Source organism: Neopelma chrysocephalum, unplaced genomic scaffold (genome assembly GCF_003984885.1).
Source record: "Neopelma chrysocephalum unplaced genomic scaffold, ASM398488v2 Primary Assembly neopelma1_23b, whole genome shotgun sequence".
Classification (NCBI taxonomy): Eukaryota; Metazoa; Chordata; class Aves; order Passeriformes; family Pipridae; genus Neopelma; species Neopelma chrysocephalum.
The window spans coordinates 6,564,811-6,581,990 of record NW_020897692.1 but is presented as its reverse complement, the minus strand read 5'-3'; the positions used below and the strand labels follow the sequence as shown (position 1 = coordinate 6,581,990).

At 42.7% G+C, this 17,180-nt stretch overlaps 1 protein-coding gene across 1 annotated transcript in view; it reads right to left on the bottom strand.

Annotated features, from left to right (window-relative positions):
* Nucleotides 1-55: 55 nt before the first annotated feature.
* The window catches only part of RARS2 (arginyl-tRNA synthetase 2, mitochondrial), a 37,232-nt gene continuing 20,107 nt past the window's right edge, over nucleotides 56-17,180 (bottom strand). The window contains exons 12-20 of the mRNA XM_027695657.1: nucleotides 15,035-15,095; nucleotides 11,213-11,289; nucleotides 9,817-9,941; nucleotides 8,224-8,291; nucleotides 8,015-8,124; nucleotides 6,889-6,984; nucleotides 3,274-3,348; nucleotides 2,340-2,403; nucleotides 56-1,037 (exon numbers count right to left, since the gene is read on the bottom strand). Coding sequence (XP_027551458.1) covers nucleotides 951-1,037; nucleotides 2,340-2,403; nucleotides 3,274-3,348; nucleotides 6,889-6,984; nucleotides 8,015-8,124; nucleotides 8,224-8,291; nucleotides 9,817-9,941; nucleotides 11,213-11,289; nucleotides 15,035-15,095 — 763 coding nt within the window. The 3' untranslated portion in view covers nucleotides 56-950. The remainder of the gene's footprint in view (nucleotides 1,038-2,339; nucleotides 2,404-3,273; nucleotides 3,349-6,888; nucleotides 6,985-8,014; nucleotides 8,125-8,223; nucleotides 8,292-9,816; nucleotides 9,942-11,212; nucleotides 11,290-15,034; nucleotides 15,096-17,180) is intronic.

Sequence of the window (17,180 nt, the reverse complement as noted above, 5' to 3'; positions counted from 1 at the left end):
ATAGTGGAGTCAAAATGTGACCAAGTTTATACTCTTGGCTAGATTCCTTCAGATATGAGTTAACCAGCTGGGTTTTATTTGAAAGTGGGGCACGTTAAACACAGCAGTAACAAACATGCTTAAATTCTGTTCCAGTGGGAGAAGATGCTCCCCTCTGCCTTTTGCCAACTGGTCCATGTGCTAGAGCAGCCACCACAGTGCCACTCCTGGGAAGTCGAGGCTTCCGTGGTGGAGGGTATTGCCAGCCAGCTGCAGTGCCTCACAGGTGCTGCTCCCCCTCTCTCCAGCATTGTGATGGCTCAGGGACGTCAAGTAGCACCTGCCACGCCTGACTGTGGGTAGGGTGCAGAGGGAACACTGTACTTCCTGCTCCACCAGCTGTGCAGCCATCTCTGCTCCCCGGCCATCACGTCAGTGTGACAGAGGAAGGGGTGAGGAACAGGGTGTGACAGCTGGCAGTTGGGCTTGGCTGAAGGGAGAATGCAGTACTTCACACTGGAAAAGAGCTCTGCATGACCTGACTAGCTCAGTTTGTTACAATAGATAGAGCACCTGGAGCCTTTGTGCCATCAGGCCTTAGTACACAATGGCAACCGCAGGAGGGGAGAACTTTGCTTAGGGCAGCACAGTTAATACCACTTCCTCTACCAAAAGGATGTTATATTTACATGGCAAATACAGAGCAGTTCTCTTTTATGGGAAATACCAGGTAGACCTGAGTCTTAAGTACACTGCTCCACCAAGTGCCTGGGAGAAAGTGATTGTGGCAGCCTTACCCCTCCCAGATGGCTGTGCCATGCCTGCTCTTCTGCAGTTGGTATGAAGGAGCACAAACCTCTAAGCACAGATGGTGCTTCCAGCCTGCATTAGCAGTGACACGCAGTATTCATATTATCTGGGGAAAAAAAAATTTTACTACGAGATGTGACTTTACATTGCATACAGCCTCATTACATTTGAGTCACAGGTGTAATGCCAAGAAGTTTCATTCCGTTGGCTAGAACCGAGCGTGCAGCTTGAAAGAGACAGAGCCTTGCCTGGAAAACAAAAGAAGAGTCATCTTAGGGTAGTGCTACAGAATAGGGTGTGATTCTCAGAACAGTGTGCATCCTCTGTCCCCACACTGGGATTCAGACCTACACATAACCCCAAGTACTGAGAAACACACCAATGCTGGCAGCATTTACACCAGCTGTTGTTAGCCCATTGCAGTGTCAACAAGAGGGACACTTAGTCAAACAAAGGAAGCTGGAAAGGCATGTTTAGCCAAGCCCTCTGGGCATAACAAGCAGAGATGCCTGTGGAAGAGCTAGCAATGACTAAAAAGTGAAAATCTTTCATGCACCAGGGGCTGGTACAGCCCTGAGGGTACTGTTGGAATTCCCTCCCCTTGCCCTGCCTGGGTTAGAGGTTGTCAAGCAACTATGGGCTGCTTTGAAAATTTCACTCTTCCTTGTCAATGTCTTGGCTGCTACACAGCTGGCTGTTTGCTCCAAAAAACATAGTTCTTGAAAGCTGTCACATTGTAAGATATTTAGAAAAATTTTTTTTTTTACAAGATAAGGAACTTAAGTTTTCCTTGTAGCTTGGACTGTCTTAGTCCATCTCCAAAGGCAGGAATAACTACAGCATCTAAGCTCAAATACAGACTGCAGCTCCATCAATTCCACTGAATGTTTTTCCCCCACAGCATAGCTCAACACTTAAGTGTGATTTACTGCCAAAATCAAATAAGTAGTTGCTTTTGAAATAGATGAAAGAAAGTAAGAAAGGCAGTGTAATTAGTGTATCATTTATTGAGCATTTAGGGGGTCAAACACTGGGAGATCAGTAGAAAATAATTTGCATTCATTTGGGACTGCAGATTAAAAGTTGTCAGCCTCTAGCTTTAGCTAGAAAGGCAATACGGACAACTTGGGATATGGAGGTGGCAAGAGGGAGGAGACGGATTTAGTTCTCTCAGAATTCTCTGTCTTCCCACATAACCACTAAAGGAAACCATCAAAAATTAACCAGCAAGTTTAATGTTTACTCTTAAAACATTCAAAAGGAAAGGTGACGAGAAGGAGTTTGACTGGATTTGGAGCAGTTGTCGTTAGGGAGCATTGCATTGTGTTTTGGGAGGATTAAGCAGAGCAGCCATTTCCAGAAGGCACAGCTGTGAAGAGCAATCCATGCCTTCCCAAAGCAGTGCCACCCATGGGAGAGCCTCCCTGTCAGCTCCTCTGCCTGCGGGTGTGTATTCATGCAAGTGGTTACACAGCTGGGTTGGCAAAGCCAGAATCCTTCCTCTGGGACACCCTACACGGACTCCAGCCACCTAAGATGCTGTACCATACCTGTGCTACTTCAGGGGTGCTGCCTCTCACAGGAAGGGTTTTGTGTGCCACGGCTGCAAGATGGCTGGAACGGAAAACACAGAGACAATGGTGAGAACCAGCAAGTCGCTCTGGGATACAGAAAGCAGCAGAACTGGAAGGGCCACCCACAACTGCAGCATGCCAGAGGCTGATTTACAACAGCCTCTCACCTGGCTCAAGGAAGGCATGATTTTCTATAGCCTGCATGGTGTCAGGGCATGCCATTAACAACTTATTGCTCCTAAAATAACCCAAAACAATCTCTCTGCTACCTGCCCATTAAAAAACCAAAACCATCCTCAAAACTGCTCTGGGAAATCCTTGAGATTCTACCCTGGCATTCCCAAGGTGTGTGATTCCTTATACAATTTTTCTTAATTTGTTAAAGCCTTCCCCATACACAGGCTCTACATCTTCCTCCACCAAACCTATTCTTCCGTTTCACGGTGCTGTCAAATCAGACAGGTCCCTATGGGAGTCACATACACAGTATGACTTACAGAAATAAGCTTTGTTCGTTGGCTGAGATAGTGGTTAAAAATGGTTTGGACAAAGTTCCCTAGCTGAAATTTTGATATTTGAGAGGATGTTATCAGCTTAAATCTCCTTAAGATTTCATTAGTCCAGCATGATTTTGGTTCTGACACTGGGTTACAGCCAAGCGACTCTTTTTTCTTAAAAGCAGTTAGTTTCTGAGAAGCCCTCTGGCTTCAGCCTTGATCTCTACTATTTATTATATTATTTGCTATCGTACTTTACTTTATACATTTCCTGCTTCAGGGAAACCATCCCACAAATTTGCATCTTCCCACTATTTTTACTCTTCAAAGCAGTGCAGATGTGAGGGCTGCAGAGCCAGCTCAGGAAGATCTGTCCTTACTGGAGACGCCGCCAGTATCAGCCATCACCTTACCTAAGTGTGAGGAGGTAGCTGACAATGTGCTTGGGTTGCAGATCCTGAGAAGATCTATACAGGACCTCATCGTACCTGTGAAGGAAGAAAAGGATTGTTTGGTGCTGGAGTAGTAGAGGGTGTGCTCAGATATAAGGCTCATCAGACTTGCTTAAGTCAGAGCAAGCACACAACCACAGCTGTAGAATTAGCAAAACTGATCTTCTGAACCAGACCTAAGCCATGTCTTTAGCACACAACTCATTATTCCTTCCTCGTTCACTTGTTATTGAAGGAGATTGCTTCTGCTCCTCATCATGCAAACACCGTAGATGGCAGAGCTCAGAGAGGCAGGCTACCCAAGAGAACACAAGAGCTCCTGGAACATTATGTCTGGTTTTACATCTCAACACTAATTGTAAGTTCCTAGGAGCAAAAAACGTGTTAAATAACCAAAAGAGCCAAAATAGTCTCTTAGAGGGTCTTGCCTTTAGTAAATGCAGCTTAGACTTTTAAGTAGCTAAAGGGAATCTTGTAACATTAAAAGAAGACAAAAACAATGTGATTTTACATAATCCTGGAATACAGATTCCCACAGAATCACAGATCGAGTCAGGTTGGAAGGGACCACAGTGGGTCATCTGGTCCAACCTCCCCACTCAAAAACCATCATCCTACATAACTTATACAATAGTTGACTTTGTAAGACAGTATTAAACTGGGCAGTACAGGCAAAGTCATGAAATCTGTGTTTTTATTTCATGTGTTCTGCTTTCCTTTTTCACAGAAGGTACCAACACCTCTGGGGCTGAAGAGATTTCAAAGTGGGGAGTGGACTTCCTAATCTTTGCTCAGCTCCCAGGCCCATCCCTGCCAGCATGTCCAAGCTGAACTGCCCTGGGATCTTCCCCCTTTAAAGACAAGCTGCAGAACTGGGAAGTGCGCTCCAATAACAAGGGCTCAGCAGTCACGTAAGAGCCATAGCACCAGGGAGGGAGCGCTCCTCATCTCATGGGTGAGTAAGCCACAAAAACACCTCTTACATGTGCACTCAGCAGCTGATCTTAGCCAGCATGCCCCAGGTGGTCACTGCTGGGGAAAATCGCTGCCCTCGTACACTGTGCCACTGACGTGAGCGAGATAGAACCAGGGGAACCTCCGCACGGTCTCAGGGCCAGCACAGACACCAGCAGCTGTTGGTCCCTCAGAGGCAGCAACATGGGTACAAGGAAATTACTACTAACAAGCACCATCAAACAGCCATTGATAAAAGCTTCATGAAGCAACAAAGTTGGTACCAAATAAAGGGCCCTGATTTGATACCAGCTTTTTTGCTTTGGGAAGCTGCCATTTCAGTATTGGCCTACACCAACTTGCTAAGATTATTTTATCAGTCAAGTAAGTCTGCTTTTGCAGGGTTATACATAGAATCATAGAATGGCTTGGCGGAGATCTTAAAGATTCTCTAGTTCCAAACCCCCTGCCAGGTCTGGTTTTGGCAGGTTACTCAGAGCCTGGACTAGTGGAAGGTTCCATCTTCTATCTGCTACCTTCAGTCCACTATTCATTAGACTGCAAAGTTACTGGTATTCAGCTATTTTCAGGCAAATGTTTGATATATTTTCAAACAGCAGAAACAGAGCCTTCTGACAGGCTTTTGAGAACTCAGAAGGGTTTATTATGAAACTTTTCAAGAAGCATTGAGTCATGGCAACTCAGAAGGAGTACTGAACAGTAATTGTTACTCCTGAAACTGTGGAATATTTTAAGATGAGTTTGTTAGCCCTTGAGTGCCTGGTCTAATAGATAACCTAAATACTGCTTTCTGCTAGAAGTAAAGGCCCCTGGAGATGCTTCACAGAGATTCCGTATGGTACTGGGCCAGGCTCAAAGACCTTCACAATGAGCAGACCTGAAGTTCAATAAAATCAAGAGCCCTGCAGTGGATCAACAACTTTTGTCTGAAAATTGATGCAAGTCTGCAATGCAGTGATCCCTGCACATAACCCTGTCCGTTTTCACACATAAGACAGGCAGCTATACACTAATCTGATAAACCCCAAGAAATGACCCTCATGTTTTCCATGAAATACAGTGCCACAGGATAAATAACACACTACTGGTCTTATTTAGAGTGCTGGCTGGTCCTGTTGCTCAAGAGAACGTGCAGCATATGATGAACTTCAGGCAGACCTCTTGAGGCAATTACAGTTAATGATAGGACTCTACAGGCTACAGGCTGAAAGGAACCACCTGGGACACTAGCATGACTTTTTAAAGTCCAGATTTTAAACAGATGCCCTCAAGAAGGTCTTAGTATGGTCAAAAGAGTTAACTCTGGCACTGCACAGTGTGCAGTACAGTATATAGGACCTCTGTCAGAGACTGAAATGGTTAATGACTTATGCATTCCAGGAGTTTGCAGGCTTTTGACTTTTGCCTTACACCTCTGATGGGCAATTGGGTCCATCCTCCCCCTCTGCCAATCTTGAAAGGTGGGAACCAGGCCAGACTCAGAAACTCTGCGCAGGCCCAGGGAGAGGTTGGAGGCTCGAGACATGGCCTGTGACACCAACCATGGATGTATTAACTCATAACTTCTTGGAGTGTGAGGGCTTCCCTCCTTCACCCCCAGCAGATCAAGGCCACCACTTCAACTGACAGACATGGAAGCTGCAACTACCAAGTGTCATCGCTGGACCCCGTGAGGGGTGACTATATGCATCTTTCCACTCTCATATTTTCTTTCCCTTACTCTCCCTTACCCTTATCCTGTCTTTCCTTTCTCTCCCGTATGCATTTCCCCCCCCCCCGAAGTTATCCCTATGCCATATTGCTATAAATGATATAGATGACAACACCCAAAATGCTAGCATGCCTGTTGATACAAGATTGTTAAAATAAACCTTACCAATATATGTTTGCAGACACTGATTATTTAGTGTCGTTTCACTCTAATCCACCCCAAGGGAATTATTGATAAAAACCTGAGTTACCCCCCTCCCCTTTTCCTGGGGTGGGTCGTAACAACCTCTCACTAGGAATTCTGAAAGCTTCAGTTACTTCTGACTCCATCACATGCTGTGCAACATGGACAACTCCCTTGTTTCTGTATTTTAACTGCACATCTATGAAATAATAAAAACAGAAAAAGCTCAACTTTAAGACTGAATTAATGAAGAACATTACTGCTATTAACAGGTATTAGTTGTGCACATTCAGTAGCTCTGAAGGATGCTGAGCTACTGGATGTGCATGCACATACTCCGTTTCACCTCACCCAGGAGCACTTCCTCTTTCTTTTCCCACATGACAAAAACAGAATACAAGGGACCAACCAAATCTGCAGTTAATATTTATGTAGAGCCTAGCATACTTTTGTGAAGACAAGAAAGAATTAAGAGGATCGCGTACACAGAGTATGTTCCAAATACAGCTTTTTCTGTCATATGGCTTCTAAAGCCACAAAAATTTCCAAGTGAGGGCTACTGTTGCAATCAGTGGGGCACAACAGACAAGTCATTGCCTGAAATAGCCATTTTTTCTTATGATCACGCAGTCTGTGCCTTCTCAACAGGTTGGCGGCATATCCAAAAGTTTAAGAGAATTGCTATTTGGAAAGAAAACTAGACAAACCTGAGAAGATGCTGAAGAACAGAGATGGCCTCTGGCTCTTGCAAGCATGCCACGTTAACATCAGTTAGCTGTGCGTTCCCATGCATCCGTTCTAAACTACGGTGTAAGAATGGAAAACAAATGTTGGGATGAAAACCTCCTGTTAGCAAAGCTGAACAAGAAAAACAGTCATTTGTGTTTTTAAGAAAAAGCGTAGGCTCCTTCTGCTCAAGATGAATGGAACACTGAGACAGACTAGCTGACTTCAACTCAAGACAAAAAAATATAAAAATTGTGCTAACCATTCAGTATCAACAGGATTAGACATATGCATGGACAACAGGTCCAGAAGCTGATGCTAAAAGGACTAGAGAGGTAGTCAATACCCCACTAATGGTACCTTGACACCACCAATACCTAGATGATGAGGGAATACAAGGGGAACAGACTACAGAAAGGGATCAGGCTTGCACACTCTCCCTGAGCACCACCTCCTGCTAGCATTGCCTCAGACAGAACACCAGGGTGGTACAGACCTTTGGCCTGATCCAGGAAAGGGTCTTACATGAAAATACATACCGATTTCTGCATTAAGAATGCTGACAGTTCATTATAATTGATAAAAGTGCTCAAACTTGCCTCTTCTGAATCTCTTTTAAAGAAGTAATTCAATGTGTTAGGTGTTTGTCCTGAGTCAACAGGAAGGGATCTGCTTTTAACCTTAGGTTACCAACAGTGGGAAATAAAAGAATGTCAAAAAAACCCCACTAGCTACTGTGGTAGCCAAAAGTTCTGTGATGTGGTATATTTTACAAGTATGTGCATTTTGGTTTTTATGTCAGTTTCCCTAATCCTAGGGCTACCATTCCTCATCACTGACACCAACTGCAGAGAGGATGTTCCTAGAACTGGGAAAGTACATAGACAGGCAGCTCAGTTCTGTGGAAATGAGGTAGAAAATTCATTTTAATTGGCTTGCTCTTCTGGGAAGTTTCGATGATTCCTATCATAAACTCACACCTCTGCTGAAAAAGTGAACATGTGTCATATTTAAGGAAGGAGTTAACACTACTATTTAACAAAGCAGTAAGTTAATAAGGTTAAAATTCATGTAAAACTGTACTTTTGTGCATAAACACTAACTTACCTATGGAGTCTGGCATGGGTGTACTGCAAGAACACACCTGTATCTCCACGACTTTGAAGAGCTCGATCCCAGCTAAACTGATAATCAGACGAGAGAAGGCCCCGGAAGTCCTGGAACAATAGATCATTGTCACCTAGATAAGGCTCTTCATCTCAGTTTTTAACTTTTCACAGAAGATGCAAACAGGTCATGAGGCAGTTCAGACTCACCTGAATTATTAGTGCTGCAAGACCAACCTTCTCTGCTGTCTCCATAGGGTCTTGTATCTCTTTGGTTGCTGAAGAGAAACAAGCAATAGTTAAGTCTGCAGTAGCATAATGACTCCCTTGCTCAGACTTGGAGATGCCAATAAAATAGCAGATCTTCCAAAACCCTAAACTAGCAAAATGAAATTGTCAGGATGCATGCAGCAACAAGTCCAGAATATAAACCTTTCTTAAAAGCTGAAATACAGCTGTTTCAGATGGGCTTTTCCCCACTTCCCCTAGTATGTATAACACGGATATTGAGGTCAGAAAGGTTCATTACAACAGGATAGCGAGACTACCCTGAATTCCTCTTCACAGTTCTGACAGCCAGTCTCTAAGTTCAGGAAGAGAATGAGAGGGCAATTCAGATTTTGTTGGAAAACTGATAAACTACAAGTGATACAGGTGTATAAACAACGAAAAAAAAGTTGTTCCAATGGTTAATGGAGCATTTGGATATACGTTCAGGGAGTAGTCACACCATCCACTAAAGAAGATACCTAAATTGACTATACTCAGAGAATCTGAACTGAGAGAATTACAGAATGACTGGGGTTGGAAGGGCCATTTAAAGATCATTCCAGTCCAACCCTGGACTGTGACGTACTCAATACCCCACTAATGGTACCCTGGCACCACCAATACCTAGATGATAAGGGAGTACAAGTGGAACAGACTACACAAAGGGATCAGGCTTGCACACTCTCCACTCACTCCAGCATTAAAATGTTTCCTTTGCACTCAGCTATGACACTAATATTTAAACTGAAGTCTAAGCTCCAATCCTCTCTGCAGTAAAACTTGTTTGAATCGAGGGGCACCCTTCTATCATTCTGCCTGACCCCCTTCTCCTGGTCCACTCTACAAGCAAAATTACCCGGATAAAAAAAGCTGAGGAGGCAGAGCAAGGAAGACGCACACTATTTAACCTGACTAGATGGTTGATTCAATCCAGCACCTAACTCCAGAGAGCACAAGAGGGGGCAGCATTTCACTAAGAACTGCCTAAATTTTTACTGCATCAAGAGGAAAAGGTCGCAGAACCACAGCCTGAGTGAGGTGAAGGCAAATATCCCCTTCAGCACATTCTGCTGCAGAGCAGTGACCTCCTGGGCACTCTGTGAACAGCCACAAGGCTGGGAGGATGACGAGGCAGTAGTGGAAGGCAAGCTACAGTTATTCTTGCCAGAGAAAACTGTCAGAGTCAAAAATCCTTTGGATGAAATCTGACTGTTCCCTGAACTCCAGCCCCAACCCTTCTATGGACCAGTTTGTTCCTCCAGAAAAAAGCAACTATTGTCTCCAAAGACAGGTACTTCCTTCCCACTGTGAAAGTATGATGTTAGAATTTGTAAATCTGTAATTTAGGGAAGTTCACAGAGTCACAAAGAATTATTTTAACACTGTTTATATTATAAGAGGTAAGAAATGCACATATCAGGGCCTATCACGGTAATTAGTCTGATTCAGGGAAAAGTGAAGGGTGGAAAAGATGACACATTTTTGATCAACATAGAACATGAAAAGAAACTAATAAGACCTGAAATAGCTAACTTTTTGCGGAAGTCATGTTTTGTAACATCCTCGAGCGAACTTCATTTAAAACATCTTCCAGGAAAATTACTTCTCCTCTCCGAGTCTTCATCCCTTGAACTAGACCGAAAGACACATGCTGGCACCTGCGTTGAAAAGCAGCAGGACCTAAAATTACATTTCAATCAAGAGAAATGTTTGCAGTGTTTGTTCAGAGCTGGATTCTCTACTAGGAAACAGCAATAACAGCTGAATAAATAACACTCCAACATAGAAAGCTTTGTGATATAATCAGTAACTCTCATTTCAGCAACCAAAGCTCCATATTTATTATGTAATGGGAAAATTATGATCAGAATTATGACAACCTGGTCATTTGCGTGCTCTCAGGAACCTCTCTTGCTACTACCTTTAGTACAGAGGCCTCAATGCAATAATTTGCAATAAATTGAAGAGAGGCAGGATGTAGACAGATCAAATTACTGTGCCAACACAGACCTGTTAATATAATTAGAAAGGGAGTCATAATAATTCTACTGTGGGCACATTAAACTAAAAGTATAATTAATCATAATAATAAAATATTCGTTGCTTCTGCTTATAATAATCCCAAGCATTATTCTGGATCCAGAATCTATGACAACTTTAAGCACTGTGAAAGGAGGCAGTCTAGTTTTCCAGAAGGCTAAAACGCTATATTTAACCACAAAAGACATGCAGTCTGGCAGAGGAATATGATTTAGTTTGCAGATCCATTACTGACCTTTGCCCAGATTGCTAACAAGATTGGTAACTACAATGAATAACAGCAGGGATACGCTTCCTTGCAATAGATACTTCAAGCCTGAAGCATGATTCAAACTCAGATTCAGATCACTGCTAAAATATAATACTTCAAGAATAATAATTTAATATGTCATCATACAATATCCCAGAAGCTACGCCACAAAGTCTCTTAAAGATTGTTTCTCTTTTTCACATCAAGCAGTTATGAAGTTAAATGAGAGACAGGGCTGTTTTTCACATCCTGAACACGACTCCTTTCACAAATTAATCAGGGCAGCAGGAGTGGGCATATAGAATGAAAAGGTTGGTGCTGAGGACCTGAGGCCCACATTGCACACTATTCTAAGGGTTTGTTTTGTTATTTTTTTCCTCCTTATTGGACTAGTATTAGTTGGGTCCTACAGGCCAAATGTCTGCTTGCACTCTGGAGTTCATTAGTTGTAAACCAGCATCACATCTTGTAGCTTAGCTTCAACCAAAATGCCTATAGCATGGTGGTAGGTGGACACAATCAGGAGATTCTCCTCAAAAGAACAGTCCACTGAAATTCCAATGTACAAATTATCCATTTTTAAAAAAAACAATCAACCAAATAAGGTATATAATACAATTAAGATTCATAAATACATACCTTTCTGCCCAGTCATAACCCATGAGCTTCAGTATTTGAAATAAATGCTGAAAATGATGACTTTGACTTTTATCTGTCTAAGGAACAGAATTCATGCATATCAGAACACACTCCAAGTCTGATAGGGATTAGCTTTTCACACACAAACACACACCACCACAGATACTGTGCCAGTAAGTCACTGCAAGCAGAATTAAAATCTATGAAGGCAAACGACTTGAAAATTGTGGCAGCTGGAATCTATGTCAATGGGATTTTGCATCATATTAGAAAAAAGTAATCTACCTTTTCAGACATTATTCAAGTCATGAAGCAAAAAGACACGAAGGGAAAGGAAACCTTGATGTTCTTTAGTTTCCCATAATTCGTGAGCTGCCCACAAAAAACCCCTCCATTTCCACTTCAGAACCTTGCTGCTCGCTATATACCCATGTTTTACATCACCAAACGCTAGGGTTCCTTTGGCTTAGAAACAGAACACCTCTTTAAGCTGTCTGTCTCCAGAACCCACTAGTTTCTATTGTCTCTAGTGTGATTTGTAGTTTTACATTATAAGGCAGCTACAGAATTTTAAAAAAAGGAGTATGAATTATCACAATTTCATAACAATTATGCATTTTGTGCTCTCTTACACTTCCAGTTACTCTCTCCTATGAACTGAAGTAGTTTCTGTTGGTGGTTTATGCCTAACAATGATCTTCATATGTGTTTCTAGCTACAGCTGTTGCTGCAAAGTTCACTTTCCTACCTAGTTATTTTGACTACACCACTCAGACTCCCTTTTATCCCTCCTTAAAAAACACTGCAGAGATCACCAAATAATCACTTCTGTCCTGGTTAGAACGGCTGGGACCAATTCATCCCTGGATGGGTGTAACCCAAAACTGTGTATTCTATAGCCTCCATGCCATTTCCCAAAAACTGCTGTCAGTAGAGGCCTGCAAGGTGGGAAGATGTTCCTGTACCCTTTTATGGAATTCCCCGCTCTGATATCCTTATATGGAATTCCCCGCTCTGATACCCTTATATGGAAGAGGGACTGAGCATCCGCATGCCCTTTTATGGAATTCCCTACTCTGAGGGAGGGACTGAGCACTCCCGCCTGAACTGGAGAGTATATAACTGGGAGTTTCAGAGCCTTGCGACCTCTCGTGGGATCCAGAGGAAGACTCCAGACCACTGCCTTCAACTAGACTGAGACCACCACCCTCGACTGGACTGCAATCACCACTTCTGACCAGACTGCAGCAGCTCTCCCACCAGCAGGTTTATTCCCTCTCCCTTTGCTTTGGACTCGGGGGTGGGCCAAGGTACACCACTCTTGTTCATACCCTAGGGTGCTGGTTTATACATTTGGGTTTTGTGGGTTAAAACCAATTGTCTGTCTGTATAATTGTACTTATTGCATTATTTTAATAAATTGTTATTCTGACTTATAAATCTCTCTTTTGAATTGAGTTCATTTTCCCTTGCTGGTTAACTTTTAAACCAGCACAACTTCTTCCTCATTTGTTTTGTGTTCCAAGACAATGAGTGAGCAGTGAGTGAAGTGCTTATCTGTGTTGCTTCTCAATTCTACCTCTGTATCAAGCACCTGCCTCCTCTTTCAGAGTTCTTCATAAGCTGCTCCGCTCCTATCACCTCTCTGCTCAGATCACCTCTCCATGTTGACTCACAAGCAAGGCTGATAAATGGATAGCAGTGGCCAGCATTTAAAACTAGGCCTTCCAAGCTCTTTTCCATTCATCTTACATCTGAGGTTTATCTCTGTACCTGTAACAAAGCCAGATCTCTCTCACTAAGTGGTTAGCTTTAAGGGAGAAGTGTGCAGTCTGGCAGCATGGATTATATTCAATTCTTCATAAAGGAAAGCAGTTTCATTCAAGTAGGATTTAAAAAATCTAAATTGGTGAATGCACTGATTTACAGCATTACAACTAGCAAACCAATTTAATGTTTTCTTTAACAAGTTGATCTGATGAAGATAAGATGATCTTATTAAAATAAGACTCGAGAGTCTCTAAATAATTTTCTTGTAACAAGATTAGGATTCTGCTATACCTTTGTATTTAATAATTGATGACTAAAATCATCAGTGCTCTCATTTAAACCCATGAAGTCCTCCTGCCTCTGGTAACACTGAGTTCAGTCTTAACTCGTTACACAGTAGTGGCATAAAACAGTAGCAAAGCTCAGCGAGGCTGGCAGGTCCCTCATCAGTCTGTCTGTTCCATAAAGTCTCCTAACAGCCTATGTTATCACCCTCTCATGTTATAACCCACTTTCCCAGTCCTCAGAAAGCCAGAAGTAATAAAAAACCCCTCAAGTCAGACATTCAACTGACACATCAATCACATCACAGTCTGGTTTTGCTGGACATCTGTTTGGACTCAGAGTAGGACAAAAAGGGCCAGCCAAGGAAGTAAACAGTTACTGGAGTTCAGCTGTGAGCAGCCAGTCAGCTCAAGACTGGCTTCCACACTCACTCACTCCATGACCATAACGTTTAGGCAATATCCTAATCTGTGCAAAGCAGAGACCCAACTATTCTTTCTTTCTAATTGTACCTTCTTCCCTGGTCCCCACCACCTCACAGTATAACAAATACAAATAATTACCTATCCACATGAACTAGACAGGAAACATCCCTAACTCCTAAAGCATTGCATTTTCACAGCCACACTCTCCTTCCATGTCAATGAACCCAGTATGTTCCAGCCAGCAGAGGTAGAAAAACTCCCACCAAACCCAAAGAATTTCCCAAAAAAATAACCAAGAAGTCCCTGTTCTCTGACAAAAGGTAGGAATGGCAGGCTATGCAAAACTTCCTGAAGACTGAAATAAAAGGAGGAATGTCAATTAACTAGAAATTGCACTTTCAACTACCTGTGTATTTAATATTGTGCTTACTGATCTCTCCCTGTCTTCTGAATATTGTCACATTATACTGACTTCAGAAAAAGTTGTACCAGAGAAAGTATGTGGGCATTACTAAACACATGACAGCAACATGCAGATTTTTTCCACATGTTATTGACTTCATATAAAAGAACACAGTTTATAAAATTATTTTTTTCTAAAGCTGGGAAAAAGAAGATTTAAAAGCATCATGGGATATCTCCTTGGTAATACTAGAGCAAAAAAGAGTTTCACACAAGTGAGGAGGTAATCCAAGTATTCATTATTGATACTACTGGAACTATTAAAAATCAAAATAATCAAACCAAGAAATATAAAAACATTCCCTGCCTATAACTGCTTCATCCAGATTGATTAAAGAGAAAATACAATGTCAAACAAAGTAAAAGTTCCTTTGAAACTAATTGCAATGAATTTTTATAATAGAGAATAACTCTAGAGCTGATTTTCATAGGATCATAGAAAGGCTTGGGTTGGTAAGGACCTTAAAGATCACCTAATTCAAACCCTCCTGCCACAGGTGGGGACATCTTCCACTAGACCACACCACTCAGAGACCCATCCAACCTGGTCTTGAACACTTCCAAGGATGAGGCGTCCACAGTGTCTCTGGGCAAGCTGTTCCAGTGCTTCGTCACTGTCACAGTAAAGAATTTATTACTAATATCTAATCTAAACCTACTCTCTGTTAGTTTAAAGTTATTTTTCAACCATTCTGTTGGTCATGAACTGAAACAGAACCAAGAAACACTGCCACACTGAGGCACAGCTGCTGGGCAGTAAGGGCATCTATTTTACTGCCAAAAATACCATGTGTCTAAGTCAGATTGTGAGCAAGAAGCCCCCCTGGATTACTGGAAAGAGTCAGGCTCAAAAGTGTTTGCTGAATCTAGAATTACTTACCACATAAATCATAGTATCACAGCTGTGTTTGTTCATTCGGTCTATAGCAGCCGCAAGATCTCTGGAAGAGATAATAAGAAACTATTTGGAATTTCACTCAAACATACGCCATTATTTTCCTCTCAGAAAAATAATCTACTTTTTATGAAGGGGAGAGGACTGCCCAGTTAGAAGGATCTATGTATGCCTTACATAAAAAAAGAGATGCATAATTAGCTGATGACATGTTTGAAATGTTTTTTTAAACCACTAACTATGAAAATTACTGAGGAAACAGTTCTTACATGCAGAGTAAGTCTGCTCTCTGTCTGCTTACTGGGACACGAAAGAAACAACCCCCTCCTGGAAAACTAACCCAGTGCTTAGCATTAGGGTACATGGTACAAAGCTCATCTTTACATACACACACAACAGTACAGAGAAACAACTTGCTCGAGCCCCTCCCAGGGTTGTCACAGGAGAGCCATAGGCCCCATGTTCCAATCTGAAAGCCTCCTCAGGGGCCACCACAGCGGCTCTCCAGACCACCCGACTGAGGGAGGGTACTGCCTAAGGACATGGGACACATGGGATGAAGGGGAAAAGTATTTTGCAATTGCCCGAGACTTAACATAGGATGCTCAGGGGAGGAACCAAGGATGGGAAAAGAAAGGGAGAAGATGATAACAGGGACAAGTGGTTTGTAAGCCAGTTGCTGGTTAGTATGTTTGCTCAGTTGTGCCCTGAACTTCCTCAGCACAATCTCTCCTGTTTTCTCATAAAACTTCATTTCAAACTCTCCCTGGGTGAGGGGGCTCTCTCTTCTGTATGCATGTGAATTTGGAGGTCTAAGTATCATTATCTGGAGTTGGGGCCTACAGCTCATATGGGCTGTGCATCTGTGGTGCCAGCAACTGAAGGGAACTGGGCATAAGCGAAATTAAGTGATAGCAACTGGAGTCTGACCATGGGTCACAGGGGCCAAGGTGTCTCTGCTGCCAACATCTGGAGTGAGGGCACACACATCAACATGTGACCAAGCAAATATCAAGCTGAATAGCCAGTAAGCAGGTGAAGTAACCTGGAAGTATCCAGGTAAATGTGTGCCTTTAAAGAGGAGGCACCCAGAGGAGTCTGTACTGTTGGCATCAGGGGGTCCAGGCCAGCAGCTGGAGAGACCATGGGGCCAGAGGGCTGACTGAGAGATCTGTCTGGGTACATGTGTCTCTATGGAGAAGGCAATGGGGCAGAGCAAGGATCCAGAGCCAACAGTTACATGTCTAAGCTCAGTTACTGGAGAGATCCAATGTGTCTGTGCCAGTAACCAGAGTGGGACTATGGGCCTTGGGGACTCTCATGCCCAGGTGCCAACAGCTGGGGAGACCTGGGGATCCAGGGACAGCTAATGGGCAGAGTCTCAGCTACTGGAGGGATACACATGGTACATACATACTCTGTACCTACAATACATATGTATATTACTTGGGTTACTAAATAATACATATCACATACTTAAGTGTGTATATCTATACAAACACATATATATCTATTTCTACACAGTAACAGACCTTCATCCTGATCAGCCAGAGGGGAATAAAACACCAACTGTGCTGTCTGAGGGCTGAGTGGTTTTGGCTGGGGCATGTGTGTGTGTCTGTGCCTAGTCCAAACAGGTGATCAGCCTTACTACTGCTTGACCTCTGGGCATGGAGCTGTGGCATGGTTGTCTCTGTTTGGCTACAGGATTCAGCAGCTCCTTAATGAGCAGGATTGACTGCAACATCTCTCTAATACCCTCGCCCTGAAAAGCTGTACACAGTTTACCCTGAGGGCTGGACCTCTGATTTGTTTGCATTACTGGCACAAAGAAACTGTTAAGGCTTCCATATTAAAATACCCAAGAGGAATTTTAGGATACTGATGACGTGGCAGGAAAACAGCAATACAATTGATGTTACAGTGCTGGTGGTCCACTGAGTAAACGCAGACATGGCTGAGACATCATTTTTTTCTGCATCATATTGTCAATAAACATTTTATGCAAAGGTCTTTCTAAAACCTTCACTATTTGGCAACTATTTACTAGATCAAGAGATCCCAGTTTTGTTTTCAAAGTTAGTAGCTAAAGAAAGTATTATGATTTATGCAAAGAAGAGATTTACTTGCA